This window comes from Pan troglodytes, chromosome 19 (genome assembly GCF_028858775.2).
Source record: "Pan troglodytes isolate AG18354 chromosome 19, NHGRI_mPanTro3-v2.0_pri, whole genome shotgun sequence".
NCBI lineage: Eukaryota > Metazoa > Chordata > Mammalia > Primates > Hominidae > Pan > Pan troglodytes.
In genome coordinates, this window is record NC_072417.2 from 88,781,980 (window position 1) to 88,800,012 (window position 18,033).

Below are 18,033 nucleotides of genomic sequence, written 5' to 3' on the forward strand. Positions count from 1 at the left end.
CTGCCCCAGCCTCCCAAAGTGCTAGGATTACAGGCATGAGCCACCATGCCTGACCTTCAGAGAATTACAGTACGTAAGTACAAATACCTCAATATTGACTTGTCACACCAGTGGTCAAGTATCAAACAATGAGAAAAAAATGCACACTTTGAAAAACTAGCTCAGCTTCATCTCAATCTCTGGTATCAAATTCCTGTTATTATTTCAGCCTTCTTAATTTTTTTTTTTTTTTTTTTTTTTGAGACGGACTCTTGCTCTGCTGCCAGGCTGGAGTGCAGTGGCGCGATCTCAGCTCCATGCAACCTCCGCTTCCTGGGTTCAAGCGATTCCCCTGCCTCAGCCTCCCAAGTAGCTGGGATTATAGGCATGCGCCACCATGCCCGGCTAATTTTTTGTATTTTAGTAGAGACAGAGTTTCCCATGTTGGCCAAGATGGTCTCGATCTCTGGACCTCGTGGTCCGCCTGCCTCTCGCCTCCCAAATTGCTGGGATTACAGGCGTGAGCCACCGCGCTCAGCCAGCCTTCTTAACGTGCACATTATGTATTTAATCATCATATACCTAAATTTACTGTGATAACCAACTTTGATTTCTGCCTTTGACTCAAAATTTGAGGTAGGGAAAAATTACATGATTTTATTAATGCCATGCTGAGAAGAGAAACCTAGGTGGATTCTCATGCTTTATTCTCAAACCTGTGTCAAGTTAAGAAACAGGGGACTGTTTAGACACACATATGAGGCTGTCAAATTCTCTGGGATGCAAACATAAAAATAACTTGTCATCTTTTTTTTTTTTTTTTTTTGACTTTGGCCTAGAAGAGGAATAGGCTTTCTAAATTGGTCCCCCTTTGTGTTCCACGATTTTTTTTTTTTTTTGAGATGGAGTCTTGCTCTGTCGCCTAGACTGGAGTGCAGTGGCGCCATCTCGGCTCACTGCAAGCTCCGCCTCCCAGGTTCACACCATTCTCCTGCCTCAGCCTCCTGAGTAGCTGGGACTACAGGCGCCCGCCACCATGCCTGGCTAATTTTTTTGTATTTTTAGTAGAGACAGGGTTTCACCGTGTTAGCCAAGATGGTCTCGATCTCCTGACTTTGTGATCCGCCCGCCTTGGCCTCCCAAAGTGCTGGGATTACAGGCTTGAGCCACCGCTCCCTGCTGTGTTTCACGACTTTTCTGGGTTATACAGAATCCTGTCATTTCCATGCCTTTGTGTGGATGGACAGTCATTTTCTTTCCAGCTTTGCTGATTATTAGAAACTAAAGCCACCCAGAGAAAAAAGGTATGGATATACATTTATCCATTTAAGTATGATTCGTGGAAACAGGAGTCTGGGCGCAGTGGCTCACGCCTGTAATCCCAGCTCTTGGGAGGCTGAGGAGGGTGGATCGTGAGGTCAGGAGTTCGAGACCAGCCTGACCAACATGGTGAAACCCCGTCTCTACTAAAACTACAAAAATTAGGTGGGCGTGGTGGCACACACCTGTAATCCCAGCTACTCAGGAGGCTGAGGCAGGAGAATTGCTTGAACCTGGGAGGCGGAGGTTGCAGTGAGCCGAAATCACACCACTGCACTCCAGCCTGGGCAACAGAGCAAGACTCTGTCTCAAAAAAAAAAAAAAAAAAAAAAAAAAAAAAAAAAAAAGGCTGTCTCTCTTACTTCGTAGTCATGCAGGTATGTTTCACTTTTTCCAGATTGGTACAATGGAGGAAAAGCAACACAGGAAATGAGGAAGAATCAAAAATGTTTATACAATGAAAAAAAGCAGAAGAAAACAAAACAAACAAAACCCAACAGTGAATGTGATGTAGTCTTGTAGGCTACTGTCCTAGTTCCTCTTGTTACCAACTTGCTGTGTAACTTTGTGCAAGTTACTTAGCTTCTCTGGGTTTCGGTTTCCTCTTTTGTAAATTAAGCAGTTTGGATGATATCATCTCCCAACTCCACCAGTACACACTTATTCTGAAGCTCATGATATACATCTATTATTTAAAATCCAGTGCTGTGAACTCTATTTCTTCAGTCAGATCACACTTGAGTATTGTGAGGCTAACATAAACCAAGTAACTTGCGTTTAATCATAGGATTAAAGCAATATACTACAACTTTTATTTGTCCTTTTGGAATTTTTCATTTTCAAACGCCCCTAGTGGCTAAACGATTTAGCCTGTTTAGGAAAAACCAGTTTCTCAACTCTGTAATGTGGCTTCTGATGTGAGGGAACTTGGAGCTAAATAAAATAAGTATGTGTCACTCAAACATTAACGATTTTCCATTAGCCCCACCACCCTTCACCCCTAAGGTTATTTGGAATGTGTTTCTTTAATGAGATAATCATTTGTTAATGTAATCCCATCTAAGAAAATATAAATCAAAACCAGTGGATTTGAAATAGATTCAATATGAAAAACCAAATTAAATGACAACGGTTAAAATATCTACGGAGAACATTCTAAAACTCACAGAAACAAATGCCTAGGTCTGGGGCATCTGGCTTATTTTATAAAGTGAAGAACTTTGCTTGACTGGTGGGAAGCAGAGAGGGGAAAGATAATGTCCCAAGTAAAAAGGCTGACGTCCAGACAAGAAAACTAGAGTGGATAAATACGGGCACGCCCTACTGAAACGCAGGCCTTTCCTCTGGACCCTGTGATGCTTCTCAACACTGGCAACTTGTCAGTGTACCTCAGAGACTATTCTAGGCGGAGATTAAATTCGTTCTTGGCCCTTAATGTACTGGAAACAAGTTGGTCAGGCCAGGTGTCAGGCTGAGAAAGCACACAAGTCGTGGAGTTCCAGGTGTCGAATTTGGCAAAGGTAAATGAAGCGCCTCGGCAAAGGCGCGGGAACTGTAGCGTGCGGTGTACCTCCTCCTTAGCAAAGCTTTCTCAATGCCTCTTAGGTTAGACCCGCCGCAGGGATGAAGGGGTTGCTGGCGGATTGCAGGTGCCTGCAGCACAGGGCCCAGAACTAAGAACCGACAAGAGATTCTTAAGCCCTGCTTGGAGCACTGCTCTGAGCTGGCATTAGAACCGAACCTAGCTGTACTAAGTATAAAGGCAAAGTAGTTATGACACTGTTGGCAGTGAAATTATACTTGGAACTCTTTCGCAGAAATCGCTAGGGCCTCCCTAGCTCTGGGCCCCTTCTCCTCCAGGCGCTCCAGTTTCATGGAAAGGCTTCCCTATGAAACTGAAAACGCGCTGGTAGGAAGGAGAAATGCGACCGGACTGCAATTCCCAGAAGCCGTCGCAGGCCCTCAGCATCCGGGACACTAGCAGCAAGGATCCCTGGGTATTGTGGTCCTGTGCTTTGCCAGCAACCCTCTGCCGACGGTAAAATTCCAGCCGGACATAGAACCACAACTCCCAGCAACCCCTGCTGCCGTGTGGGGGGTCTTCACGTTCTCGTGGCGCGGCGCAGGCGCACTGGGTCCTCGGCGCGGACCGCGCAGACTGAATAATAAAAGGGGAGCGGCGAAGAGGCAGGAAGACAAGACCATGTCGAAGGGCCCCGGGCCCGGCGGCTCCGCAGCTTCCTCGGCGCCCCCGGCCGCTACCGCTCAGGTGCTGCAGGCACAGCCCGAGAAACCGCAGCACTACACGTACGTAGAGCCCCCCCCCCCCGCCGCGCGCGCACGCCTGACGTCAGCGGCCAGCGTGAGTCACGCGCGCAGGGAGAGCGCGAGGCGGCCTCTTCCTCCCCCCCTTCCTCCTCCGGCCCGGCCCAGACCGGTTCCAACCTGCTGGGGCCGGTCCCAACTGCCTCCAACTGCCACCAACCTCTGGTCGGGCTGTGGGGCGGGAAACTCGGTCCCGGCCGCCGAGTGGGGAAGGCGGGAGCTCGGGATGCAGAGTGCACTCTCCCTAGGCCAGGCCTTCGAGGCCTAACTGTTCCTCAGACCGTAAAACCACAGTAGTAGGCTCCTTTGGGGCAGTGAGAAGTCCAAGACACAACCAAGACGAGTTCCGTGGGGTCCAGCCCCAGAACCCACCTATGAATGATGATTAACGTGAAGTCCTGTCAGGAGATTCCGTGCAGTTTGCACAGGAAGCCTTTTGTGTCCCTAAGGCTCGTAGGTTGTCCACGAGGGCCACCCTTGCTTGAATTCACAGTCGACGTAGATAAACATGCAAAGATGGAAACGTGTCCGTGCGTGCCCATGACCGTTTCCCTCGCGGGCTGTGCGGAGCCTGAGTCTGGGAGCCCGAAGGTGATGGGTTCCAAGTATGTCTGCAGGCTCAGCAGAAATGTAGCATTAGAGGGAGCCCCAAATACTGACACTACAGGAGTCCAGCAGGATGGGAAAACCTCTTCCTGGAAGTCTTGCATCTGTGTGCTTTTAGGTCACTGTCTTCATTTCCTTCAAGCCACGTTAAGCATTCCCTAGAGTTAGGTGATGTGGGAGAAAGATGAATAAGGGGCGGTTTCTCCTGTTAAGCAAAATGTTGCTTTCCATTTTCCCTGATGCTCTGTGAATGCCTCTCATCCCCATGGGCTCCTGAGTGATGTGCATGTTTAAAAGGATCCCCAGCTGCGAGAGGTTTTGGAACCTGGGGGGTTGAACAGCTCTTAAGTTGTTCAGTGAACGAAGAACAGAATCATCTGTTGGAGTAGAGAGAACTCAAACCAGTCAGGAGGAACGCTTGTTATAGAAGACCTTGGGAAACTGTTCTGGGGTTGGGGAACATTGGTTATAGGAAGTGTATGGTTTCTTTGTGGGATTCTCTGTTGTTGGCTGAAATCATTTAAGCTTCTTGACTACAGTCTGACTCACGTTAACCACTCCTTTTCTGATATGGACATTGCTTTCCTGGTCCTTTCTTACTGGAGATCTTTCGCAGTCTTTCCATTGATTTTGGTGAGATGTTCTTAGCTCAGAGACTACTGATGAGTTGAATGGTGTAGTCTTGATTTTCGAATCTGGAAACTTCACGTAATTGGAACTTCTTTATAATCTCTGGTTGCTCAGATCACTGTTTTTAGCAAAATAAACACATTTTGAGTCATGAGAGTCTTGGCTTCAGCAACTTGTGTTTCTGTGTTGTGTTGTCATTGAGCATACTATGGAATCTGTAATAGAAAGGCTTTCTTATTTTGGAATTGACAGGTGAAACAAGTGAACAGCTGATTAAATGTCAGTATCTGAGTCTTTGTCCTCTTGATGCTCATTTGTTTAAAACCTGTCTTTCCTGCCGGGCGTGGTAGCTCTCACGCCTGTAATCACAGCATTTTGGGAGGCCGAGGCGGATCGCATGAGGTCAGGAGTGAAGAGACCAGCCTGCCCAATATGGCAAAACCGCGTCTCTACTAAAAATACAAAAAATTAGCTGGGTGTGCTGGCGGGGACCTGTAATCCCAGCTACTCAGGAGGCTGAGGCAGGAGAATCGCTTGAACCCGGGAGGCGGAGGTGGCAGTGAGCCGAGATCGTGCCACTGCACTCCAGCCTGAGCGACAAGAGCACAACTCCGTCTCAAAAAACAGAAACAAAAACAAACAAAAAAAGCCTGCCTTTCCATTCCTTGTGGGTAAGTATAGAGTAATGGGACCTGGCTCTTGAGGTGTCTTAGGAAATCAACAGGAGTAGGTGAAATAGCCAAGCTTGATGGGAGGTTGTAGGTGTTCTTATCTCTTTGTCTGTTCATATGTATGTGTGTTTTTACATTTGTATTTCCAAAAATCAGAGATAGAAATCAGTGGTCTTTCTTGCTAGACTTACTAGCATTCAGAAGCTGTGATGACCTGGAAAACTTCATCCCCTAGTCCTCCTAGGGCTGAGGTGCAGGGAGCATGAGGACACATATGATGGAACCAGCACACTTGCTGGCTCTGATTTTTCTTTTTCTTTTTTTTAAGATAGGGTCTCTGTCATCCAGGCTATAGTGCAGTGTCACCATCTCAGCTCACTGTAGCCTCGACCTCCCTGGCTCAAGTGATCCTCCCACCTCAGTCTCCTGAGTAGCTGGGACTACAGGCACACCTGGATACATTTTTTTGGTATTTTTTGTAGAGACGTGATTTTGCCATGTTGCCCAGCCTAGTCTCGAACTCCTGTGATCAAGCAGGCGCAAGCAATCTACTGTTGGGCCTTGGCCTCCCAAAGTGCTGGGAGACCACCACACCCAGCTTTTTTTTTTTTTTTTTTCTCTTCTTAAAAGAGACATGGGCAGGGTGCGGTTGCTCATGCCTGTAATCCCAGCACTTTAGGAGCCTGAGGTGGGTGGATCACTTGAGGTCAGGAGTTCGAGACCAACCTGGCCAACATGGAAACCCCGTCTCTACTAAAAATACAAAAAATTAGTCAGGCCTGGTGGCACACACCTGCAGTCCCAGCTACTCAGGAGGCTGAGGCAGGAGAATTGCTTGAACCCAGGAGGCAGAGGTTGCAGTGAGCAGAGATTGTGCCACTGCACTCCAACCTGGGTGACAGAGTGAGACTCGGTCCAAAAAAAAAAAAGAGACGTGATCTCTCTGTGTTAACCAGGTGGACTTGAATTCCTGGGCTCAAGCAGTCCTGCCTTAGCCTCCTGAGTAGCTGGGACTACAGGCACATACCACCATACCTGCTTCCCTCCACCCCCATAAGGTGAATTCATTTATTGCCCTTGGGAGTTAGGGGGCGGGAGCATTTTGATTTTGATTTTAAATGAAAATTTGAGCTGCTTGGGAGGTAAACAGTGGGTACACATGGACATACAGAGTGGAATAATAATTGATCATTGATAATAATTGATCCCATTTTGAATACAGAGATAGACCCCTTTTGAATATTTGTGTGTTTTTGCCTGTCAATTTTTTCTTTTTTTTTTTTGGAGACAAAGTCTCACTCTGTTGCCCAAGCTGGAGTGCAGTGGCGTGATCTCAGTTTACTGCAACCTCCACCTCCCGGGTTTAAGCAATTCTCCTGCTTCAGCTTCCTAAGTAGCTGGGACTGCAGGCACACGCCACCATGGCTGGCTAATTTTTGTATTTTTAGTAGAGACAGGGTTTCACTGTGTTGGCCAGGCTGATCTCGAACTCCTAACCTCGTGATCCGCCCACCTTGGCCTCCCAAACTGCTGGGATTACAGGCGTGAGCCACTGTTCCCTTCTGCCTGTCAAATTTTTTACCTTTTTAAACTTTTATTTATTTATTTAGTTGTATTTTTAGTAGAGATGGGGTTTCACCATGTTGGTCAGGCTGGTCTTGAACTCCTGACCTCGTGATCTGCCCGCCTCGGCCTCCCAAAGTGCTGGGATTACAGGTGTGAGCCACCGCGCCCAGCCACTTTTATTTTTATTTTTAATTTTTTTTTTTAAATTTATTTTTGTCACCCAGGTTGGTTGGACAGAGCAAGAGACAGGATCTTGCTCTGTCACCCAGGCTGGTGTACAGTGGCATGGGAAGGCGTGAGCCTGAGAAGGTGTGAGCCACCTCACCTGGACTTTCTTATACATTAATTAATTTTGTATAGTTTTATACCTGATGTTATTTGAAATTAGGTAACATGCTGTAGTCTTTGCAATAATCCAGAGACACTTGTGTGATAATTGAGTCTCACTCACCATAACAGTAATCTTGGCAAACACAGTTGAATACACTAAAAGCAAAAAATTATGTTGCCATTGGTTTCCCTTTCTTGCCCTTCATTCTTGTGCTGAAATTAAAGTTCTTAGAGTTTGAGCCCTCCTTTTCCTAAACCAAGAGGATTATTCATAACATAGTTTGAAGGATAATTTTGTTGATTTTTTTTTTTTTCTAAACTCTTGAATAATCTTGCTTTAAGGGAAACTTTGGAATAATCCTTTCAGCAAATTGGTGTAGCAGGCACTTGTGCTGGACTTAGGAATCCAGTCCTTTTAGAAAACAGTTATGTCAGAAGTTCCTTTATTGTACAGCTCCAAGTATTTGCTTAGCACTTAGTAAAACGATAATGTATATGTATTATTATTCTTCCAATACAAGAACCACATGACCTCTTTTTTTTTTCTGAGACCGAGTCTCGCTCTGTTGCCCTTGGCTGGAGTGCAGTGGCGCGATCTCGGCTCACTGCAAGCTCCGCCTCCTGGGTTCACGGCATTCTTCTGCCTCAGCCTCCCCAGTAGCTGGGAGTACAGGCGCCCGCCACCATGCCCAGCTAATTCTTTGTATTTTTAGTAGAGATGGGGTTTCACTGTGTTAGCCAGGATGGTCTCGATCTCCTGACCTCGTGATCTGCCCGTCTCGGCCTCCCAAAGTGCTGGGATTACAGGCATGAACCACTGCGCCTGGCCTGTGACCTCCTTTTACTAGACAGTTTGTCTTTTAATTTGACAAATAATGAATTTAATTCAGCTTTATTTATAACATACTGTCTTGTATATTGGAAGAGTTTTATAAAAACGTTTAAGAATGAGGAGAACTTTTGTAGCAATCACGTCTCAAAATGTATCTACAAGTTTAGCTACCTTTTGGCTTTTTGCTGTATTAACAGTTATACTATTGAAAGTGTATAGCTGAGCAGGGCGTAGTAGCTCACATCTGTAATCCCAGCACTTTGGGAGGCTGAGGTGGGCGGATCATGAGGTCAGGAGTTCGAGACCAGCCTGGCCAACGTGGTAAAACCCCCGTCTCTACTAAAAATACAAAAAATAGCTGGGCATGGTGGCGGGCGCCTGTAATCCCAGCTACTGAGGAGGCTGAGGCAGGAGAATCATTTGAACCTGGGAGGCGGAGGTTGCAGTGAGCCGAGATCGCGCCATTGCACTCCAGCCTGGGTGACAGGACTAGACTCCGTCTCAAACAAAAACAAAAAAAGAAAATACAAAAATTAGCTGGGTGTGGTGGCACACACTGAGGCAGGAGAATTGCTTGAACCCGGGAGGCGGGGGTTGCAGTGAGCCGAGATCTCGCCACTGCCCTCCAGCCTGGACAACAGAGCCAGACTCCATCTCAAGGGGAAAAAAAGTTTATTCTTGAAAGGTCACAGAAAAACTACCATCTGAAATATCCAGCTGGGTATGCTAGCTATAGTCCCAACTCGTTGGGAAGCTGAGGCAGGAGGATCACTTGAGCCCAGGAGTTCCAGACCAGCATGGGCAACATAGCAAGACCTCCTCTCTACTAAAAATTAAAAAAACGAGCCTGGTGTGGTGGTGTGCGTCTGTGGTCCTGGATACTCAGGAGGCCGAGGTGGGAGGATCCCTGAGCCCAGGAGATTGAGGCTACAGTGAGCCAAGATTGTGTTACTGCACTCCAGCCTGGGTGACAGAGCAAGACCCTATCTGAAAAATAAATAAATAATTGGCTGGGCGTGGTGGCTCACGCCTGTAATCTTGACACTAATCTTGACACTTTGGGAGGCCGAGGCGAGCGGATCACTTGAGGTCAGGAGTTCGGGACCAGCCTGGCCATCACGGCAAGACTCCATCTCTACTAAAAATACAAAAATTAGCCGGGCGTGGTGGTGCATGCCTGTAATCCCAGCTACTCGGGAGGCTGAGACAGGAGAATCGCTTGAACCCAGGAGGCGGAGGTTGCGGAGGTTGCAGTGAGCCGAGATCACGCTACTACACTCCAGCCTGGGCAACAGAGCGAGACTCTGGCTTGAAAAAAATAATAAAATAAAAATAAATAAATAAATATTAAACTCTCCAAGTTTCTGACCTCATTGTTTTGACCCCATGAGAGGAAGTATACCTCAAAGACTCATCATGTCTTCATGCCTTCAACTGCAGTGACTGCAGTCGGTTCTCAGACTTCTTAATGCCCTCATGTTAAAGGAAAATGAAATTCTAGTTTAGTGAAGGTTTGCAGGAGTTTTCTGGCCACTTGGTGATTTCTTATAGGTTGACAGAGAATAAATACTTTATAGCCTCATCTATCTAGGCATCATTTAAATTTAGGACTGGTTTCCTGGGCATCGAATTAAACAAAGATAATGTAGCAATACTTCCATAGATAACTCTTTTCAGGCAGTTTTGTCAGTTTATGTATTACATAAATGTCATTAACTTCACTTGATTGCATCTGATTATATTTTGGAAAATCCTGGACATGAACATGTATTTAAGTCATTATTGCAAATTACAATAAAATCATGCATGCATTAGTAGAGTACTACTTGTTGTACAACAGAAGTCATTGGAAGTGTTGCTGGGCAACCTCAGTGAGAACGAGCTACATTACCAATAAACATTTCTGGATCTTATTTACTTGTTTATCAAGTAGAACTAATTTCTTGGAGGACAGAAATTAGGAGCTCATTGTAGCCTTCATTTAATCCCACAAAATCCCCGTTAAGTGTTAAGTGCCCTTGCTAAGGGTAGATTCTTAAACTTAACACCTAGTTGATATTTGCTATTATCTAAATTATTAAAGTCAAGATTTGCTTAATGGTTAAGTTTTTTTGTTTTAATCCAGCTATGTTAGATACTAAAGAAGGCTTCCCCACAACCCATATGCATCTGCTTTGACTGGTGGTTTCTATCATCCTACAAAGACTGTGACTTATTGGTGAGGGCAGCTGGACAACTCTGAGAGCAACTTAGAGAAATCCATCTTGGGCACACTCTATAAAGGAGCTCCTTCTCTGCAAATAGCACCCCAGATAAGTGCACAAAAGCAAGATACCCTCGTGGACCTACACGTCCTCCCGCTTTTCAACACCCTGATGCCTGAAGGTGAGGTCTCTTTCCTGTGTGTCTTAGAAGCCATGAGCACGCTTAGGTAACTAGAGCCCTGCCACAGCCTGAGCAGCACAGCACACATCTGCAGGCTTTCCTGCCAGACCTTTACCTAAAGGTAATTTTTCTCATTAGGAGAGACTCCAGGTCGAGAGTGATGACAGTAAGGTTGCATTTAAAGCTGCATTACATTAAATAGTGGACTGGTCTAGTGATTATTTTCCCACACTGGGCAATATTTGCTTAATGATTAAGTTTTTTTGTTTTTGTTTTTGTTTTTTTTAATCCAGCTATGGTTGATACTAAAGGAGGTTTTCCCACTATCCGTATGCATCTTCTCTGTTTTGAGATTGCAACTATGGACAGTTATGGCTAATCCTAGTAGATTGTCTTCCCTTCTTTTAACATCTTGGATGAATTTGGGTCACACTAATTGTTATGTGAAGATGGATGTTGAATGTAAGTTTCTCTGCCATTCTTAGCCAATATATAAAAATTACATTAGCCTAATTGCTAACAATGCCAAGAATTTAGGTTTAGTATCCCTCTGGACAATGTAGCTTCTTGTTTTCTTACCATATAGATAACTCTATAGATTCACCCCAGCCAGTCATCTTAAAATACCTGCATAGGCAGCAGAGGTATCTGTGGAGAAAGTGCATGGGATAATAGGTACAGGGTGATTTTGGGAGTGATGAAAATGTTCTGGAATTAGATATGGTGAAGGTTACATAATGTGGGTGAATACACTAAAAACCACTGAAATGTACAAGTGGTGAGTTTGAGTGCTCTCTGAATTATATCTCAAATTGTTAAAAAGTTAATTTAAAAATCAGTGTATATGAGTCCCTCTGACCATAGAGAGGGCTTCAAGCGCATGGCCTATTGCCAAGGCTCAGCAGCAGTGGTTCAGTGTGGGAAAGCCTGTGGTTTGCACAGAGCTCCTTGGTGCCCTTTTCCCAGCTTTCTCAGTGGCTTAGGCCCTGTGTATCTATTCTAGTTGAATGCCGCCATGTTATAAGTCTGTGGAGATGTTTTGAGATAAGAAATACGTATTCAGAAAACAAGTTTGAGACTCTTAGGTGCTGGTAATTATACTTTACCTTGTCTCCAACTTGATAGCCATTCCAGGGAACAAGCAGACTTTTACCAATGCCTTCATAAGATGAATCATGTCTACTTCCTGGGGTGGGTGGGAGGTGGAAGAGAAGTTTGCTGTCTTGCTAAAATGTAATAGAGTCCATTCTTCAGGTATCGTGAGTGTTTTAAGGTTTACATGGGCATTTCTTTAAGGACAGGCCATGTGTTTTAGGCATTTAAAATGATATCAGTGGCTATACTATATTAGTTCAAGTAATCACAACAAACTTTTTATTATTTCTCTATAAAATCCCTCAACTTTCACCCCTTTTTTCTTTGCCAGTGTGTAGAATTTGACAGCAGTATCAAGAGCTGAGGAGAAGGAGAAGATGGAAAGGAGTCTAGCAACTTAAAAATCTCACAGCATTCTCTGTGAGGTGACCTTTTTTCCTGTTGGTGGCTCAATTTCTTTAGGACATAAAGAAGATACTGAGGCCTGTGACAGCCTGTGACAGTATCATCAAGTCGTATCTGAACTTATTGAACTGTTTCCTCCCCTTCCTTATTCTTTATTCACAGTTTGCTTTTCATGTGCATAAGTTGACTCATTTGTTTCCTGTTAGCATTTGAAACACCATATAGCCACCATAAGTCCTGACAAAATGACTTTTAATAAGGAGGGGGAAGGTCCATGTCCCACCTTCCTATGAAATTTTGGCCTATTCACAGGTCTACCCCCACATAAGAGAAGTAGTTATGTTCTGTAAAGAAGAGGTTGATAAAAACCTTTAGCATGGTGTTTTGTGACTTAGAAGTTTTAAGTAGTCATTCTTATATCTAAGCATTTATTAATTTTGGTAAGAACATTACTACATGTTTCTGATGTCACTTTTACTGTTAAGAGGTGCCAGGCATCTGGTGACCTGTCACTTCAGGATTTGTGTGAATCAGACCATCTAAATATAATATAAATTAGAGACTGGTACTTGTATTTCCTGATTAAAAACAAAGTAACCTCTGTTTTACTATTGAAGTAAGAGTGCTTTATAATGAATACAAAAATGTATATTAAATATCCAGTAGAGCATGCTAAAGTGAACATTTCTGTTTTTATTTCAGCAACTTATTTTATGGTATTGTAGTTATGGCCTGTCCGAAACTCTCCGACATATTCTAAACAGCTTTCAGAGAGTCACTGAGGCTTATTTGCTACTACTCTTGTTTTTCCTTTAGCTCAGTTAAGAAATGTTTAGTTAGCCAGGCATGGTGGCTCACGCCTGTAATCCCAGCATTTTGGGAGGCTGAGGCGGGTGGATTGCCTGAGGTCAGGAGTTCGAGACCAGCCTGGCCAACATAGTGAAACCCCGTCTCTACTAAAAATACAAAAAACTAGCTGGGTGTGGTGGCGGGCACCTGTAATCCCAGCTACTAGGGAGGCTGAGGCAGGAGAATCACTAGGACCCAGGAGGCGGAGGTTGCAGTGAGCCGAGATCACTCCATTGCACTCCAACCTGGGCAACAAGAGTGAAACTCCGTCTCAAAAAAAAAAAAAAAAGCTTAGTTAATAGTCAGCATGGTAGTTAAGAGTACTGACTCCAGGGTCACACCCCCTGGATTTGAGGCCCAGCTCTGTCAGTTTCTAGCTGTGAGATCTTGGGCAAGTGACTTACCTCTTTGTGTATCAGTTTCCTGAGAATAGGAATATTACCTGTCTCATGGGGTTGTTATAAGGGTGAAATAAATGAGTTCATACATGTAAAGCACTTAAAACAGTGCTTGGCACTTAGCACAGCGTAGGTACTGTTCTCCGCCATTATTTGAACAGGGCCCTAGTCACTGCTTTCAGTTGCATTGCTCCTTGCTTCAACAGCCCTGATTGAATGCCTTCTTTAGTTGCATCCACACTAAAATAGATCCTTCAGTTCCTAGGGCACGCACGGGGCAGCAGCATCTTCAGAGAACAGTTCTCTCTTCCACGTCCACTTGAATTCTTATTTCATTCTCCAGTCTTTGTAGCGCCTCCATCATACTGCTTGTATCTTACATGATGGATGTGTGTTCTAAACTGACCCATGCAGTTTAGGGCCAAATAGGTTGTTGTACAGAAAACAATGTACAAAGAACATGTTAGTTTAAACATATTACTAAAGGGTCATAAAACTGGAGGTTTTCCAGGCTAGCTTTTTCAGGTTAGCTATGTACAGAAAAACTTTGTGGGTTTTTTGTTGTTGTTATTGTTGTTGTTGTTTTTGGTTTTCGAGACAGGTTCTCGCTCTGTTGTCCAGGCTGGAGTGCAGTGGTGTGGTCTCTGCTCACTGCAACCTCCGCCTCCCGGGTTCAAGCAATTGTAGTGCCTCAGCCTCCTGAGTAGCTGAGATTACAGGCACGCGCCACCACACCTGGCTAATTTTTGTATTTTTAGTAGAGACGAGGTTTCACTATGTTGGCCAGGCTGGTCTCATACTCCTGACCTCAAGTGATCTGCCCGTCTTGACCTCTCAAAAGTGCTGAGATTACAGGTGTGAGCCACCATGCCTGGCCAGAAAAACTTTGAATAAAGTCAAGGTATTATATAATTTGGGGGAGGATGAACGGGGGTTTTTAGTACTCTCGAATATTCTCTAACATCAGTGACGTGAGTGACCCTTATATGAATCTTCCTCAGTTTCACCAGCTCTAGGCCCCACAGGGCAAGGGGACAGTTATAGAAAGAAGGGACCATGGACATACAGGACTAATTGCACACCCTTCCTGGCTCTTGTTAGTTCTTGGGGCCAGGACAGCTCACAGGTGTCAGAAAGTTCCAGTGAGCCCCAGTGAAAAGTGGGCTGAAATAATTGCCAGTGATTGGCTCCCCCACTGTAAAACACTGACTTGCTTGAGTGCCCATAGCACTTGAACTGTGGGTTGCTGTGTGTGTGTGCACGGGCGTGTGTGCCCAGGTGCGGTAGGGAGTTTCATCGCATCTAGGAGCTTCATAGTGGCCATAAGATCATATTGTATTTACTCTGACTAAAGGCCAGTGTGGGATCAAAGACTCCCTTAAAGGTTCAGTCACACTTATAAATTCACTAGACACTTATTTTATTTGCCTGAATAATACTCCCTGAGCTTGCTTTTTCTGCCAGAGAGAATATTCTAAATCAGGATCACTTTAGAAGATTTGGAAGCCACATCTCTATAGCTGTGTAGTGTGTCAGATCCATCCAAATATTTAAAGCTTTTTTTTTTTTTTTTGAGATACGGTCTTACTGTGTCACCCAGGCTAGAGTGCAGTGACGTAATCATAGCTCACTGCAGCCTTGAACTCCTGGGCTCAAATGATCCTCTCACTTCAGCCTCCTGAGTAGCTGGGACTGCAGGTGTTTACCACCACACCCGACTAATTTTTTATTTTTAAATTTGTTTTGTGAAGTCAGGGTCATACAGTGTTGCCAGGCTGGTCTGGAACTTCTGGCCTCAAGCAGTCGTCCTGCCTCTGCTCCCCAAATTGCTGGGCCTGAGACACCACACCCAGCCTAAACTAAAAGCCATTTTCAGTAACTCCCACCAATGTGGTTACTGTTACAAAGTTGTATGGTTTCTGGGTCATGTTTGGTATCAGAATGTGTATGTATATCCTTATAAATATGGAATGTAGAACTGATAATAGTTTACCTATCAGATTTGCAAAAATAAGGAAAGATTTTTAGCAGCTTGTAACAAACATATACATACTTGGATAAATAATTTAGAATTTTAACCTATGGCTCATATGCTCTTACAATATTCTCTTTGAGGGTAAAACATACTTTATTCTTAAACTTAAAGAACCTTTGATAAGCCGTGAATTATGATCTCAGTGACTACATTTCTTTTTAGGAGTTATATGTGGGGGAAGGAAAGAAGTAGCTAGCAGGGTTAACATGGAAAGCAGGAGATTATAGACAAGCATCATTTGAGCCTTTGGATACTACAAATAATCTTCAAAAATGACAGGTTTTTTGGCTTTTTGTTTTTCTTTTCCTTTAGTGCTAGTTGCAGAATCCTATCATATTGTGGTTAGATTTCAATAAAGAATGTTTAAGATTAGGACTATGTCTTGCTTTTTAAAAAGATCCTATATTCATGTTAAAGCTTGTATATATTTGTTTTTTGTTTTTGTTTTTGTTTTTGAGATGGAGTTTCACTCTGTCCCCCAGGCTGGAGTGCGGTGGCGCAATCTCGGCTCACTACAACCTCTGCCTCCCAGGCTCAAGCAGTTGTCTGCCTCAGCCTCCCAAGCAGCTGGGACTACAGGCATGTGCCACCATACCCAGGTAATTTTTGTATTTTTAGTAGAGACGGGGTTTCGCCATGTTGGCTAGGCTGGTCTCGAACTCCTGACCTCAGGCGATCCGCCCGCCTTGGCTGTCCGAAGTGCTGGGATTACAGGCATGAGCTACCACACCTGGCCTATACTTGTTGAAAAAGATGAAATTCAATTTTTATAAGACTGGCTGTAATAAAATGAGCATTAGTAGCTTATTAGGGATATGGGCAGATCTGTCAGATTGCCCTGTCTTTGCCAGCTGCTGTGTGAGGGTCATGAGTAGTGACACTAAGTGGCCAGGAGAGCAGCAGGAGCTGCAGGAACAGGTGTTTCCTCACTGGCCGCTCCATCTTGAAAACTCATGGCCCATTACCCAAGGCTGAGGGGCATCCAGAGTGAGTTATTCCACCGGCTCAATCTCTTGTCCCTTTTGTTGGGCTTACATCTTGCTGTTCACTGCATGTTCTGGGATTCATGAAGTCCTGAGCAAATCTGGTGTTGCAGCGCCATCTCTTTCTGTTGGCTTGTCTTAGTTGTCTAGAGGCCATCATTGTCTTGCCTATATGTCTCTGTACTCAAATCTGTAGGTTTGTCCAAATCAGATTATAAACAAACAAAACATACAGGGTGGACATTCATGCAGACATGCACTCCACAAAAAGATTGACCACAGCTCTTTTTTTTTTTTTTTTTAAGACAGAGTCTTGCTCTTGTCACCCAGGCTGGAGTGCAATGGCGCGATCTCGGCTCACTGCAATCTCCGCCTCCTGGGTTCAAGCGATTCTCCTGCCTCAGCCTCCTGAGTAGCTGGGATTACAGGTGTGTGCCACCACACCCAGCTAATTTTTGTATTTTTTAGTAGAGACGGGGTTTCGCCATGTTGGCCAGGGTGGTCTCGAACTGACCTCAGGTGATCCCCCCACCTCAGCCTCCCAAAGTGTTGGGATTACAGGCATGAGCCACCACGCCTGGCCTAATTTTTGTATTTTTAATAGAGACGAGGTTTTGCCCTGTTGGCCAGGCTGGTCTTGAACTTCTGACCTCAGGTGATCTACCCACCTTGGCCTCCCAAAGTGCTGGGATTATAGGCATGCGCCACTACACCAAACCACGGTTAATTTTTGTATTTTTAGTAGAGATGGGGTTTTGCCATGTTGACCAGGCTGATCTCGAACTCCTGGCCTCAGGTGATCCACCTGCCTTGGCCTCTGAAAGTGCTGGGATTACAGGCATGAGCCACCATGCCTGGCCGATACCCAGCTTTTGCCAGTAGTCATCATGATACCCATTGGTTGTTGGAGGAAATAGAAACAGGAATTAATCTGTAGTGGCTGTGCATGGTGGCTCATACCTGTAATTCCAGCACTTTGAGAGAGTAAAGAGGGTTGCTTGCTGGGCACGGTGGCTCACGCCCGTAATCCCAGCACTTTGGGAGGCTGAGGCAGGCGGATCATGAGGTCAGGAGAACGAGACCATCCTGGCTAACACAGTGAAACCCTGTCTCTACTAAAAATACAAAAAAATTAGCCAGGCGTGGTGGCGGGCGCCTGTAGTCCCAGCTACTCAGAGGCTGAGGCAGGAGAATGGTGCAAACCCAGGAGGCGGAGCTGGCAGTGAGCCGAGATCGGGCCACTGGACTCCAGCCTGGGCGACAGTGCGAGACTCCATCTCAAAAACAACGAAAAAAAGAGGGTTGCTGGAGGTCAGGAGTTTGAGAGCAGCCTGGGCAACATGGCGAAACCTCATCTCTACAAAAAAATACAAAAATTAGCTGGGTGGGGTGGCAGGTGCCTGTAGTCCCAGCTACTCGGGAGGCTGAGGTGGGAGGATTGCTTGAGCCTGGGAGGCTGCAGTGACCTGTAATTGCACCACTGCACTCCAGCCTGGGTGACAGAATAAGACCCTTTATCAAAAAAGTTAATCTGTAATGGTCTCTGCACATTCCCAGCACCAATGACAAAAGAGCCAGATGCCAGCAACCGACTCTTTGTGTGAGGCGGAAGATCTCAATTTTA

At 45.1% G+C, this 18,033-nt stretch overlaps 1 protein-coding gene and 1 long non-coding RNA gene across 6 annotated transcripts in view; both read left to right on the top strand.

Annotated features, from left to right (window-relative positions):
• The first annotated feature begins 3,430 nt into the window (after positions 1–3,430).
• UNK (unk zinc finger) overlaps positions 3,431–18,033 on the top strand; it is a 39,544-nt gene continuing 24,941 nt past the window's right edge. For 2 of the 5 annotated variants that reach the window (XM_063799305.1, XM_063799306.1), the window contains exon 1: positions 15,763–16,025. In XM_063799305.1, coding sequence (XP_063655375.1) covers positions 15,835–16,025 — 191 coding nt within the window. In that variant the 5' untranslated portion in view covers positions 15,763–15,834. Of the gene's footprint in view, positions 3,607–15,762; positions 16,026–18,033 lie in introns of those variants that run through there. The other 3 variants (XM_016930896.4, XM_016930897.4, XM_063799304.1) reach the window with 3 other exon arrangements.
• LOC134808904 (uncharacterized) lies at positions 3,652–12,821 on the top strand. Its single transcript, XR_010153084.1, has 3 exons — positions 3,652–5,531; positions 10,385–10,644; positions 12,071–12,821. It is a non-coding gene; the product is annotated as an uncharacterized LOC134808904 (long non-coding RNA).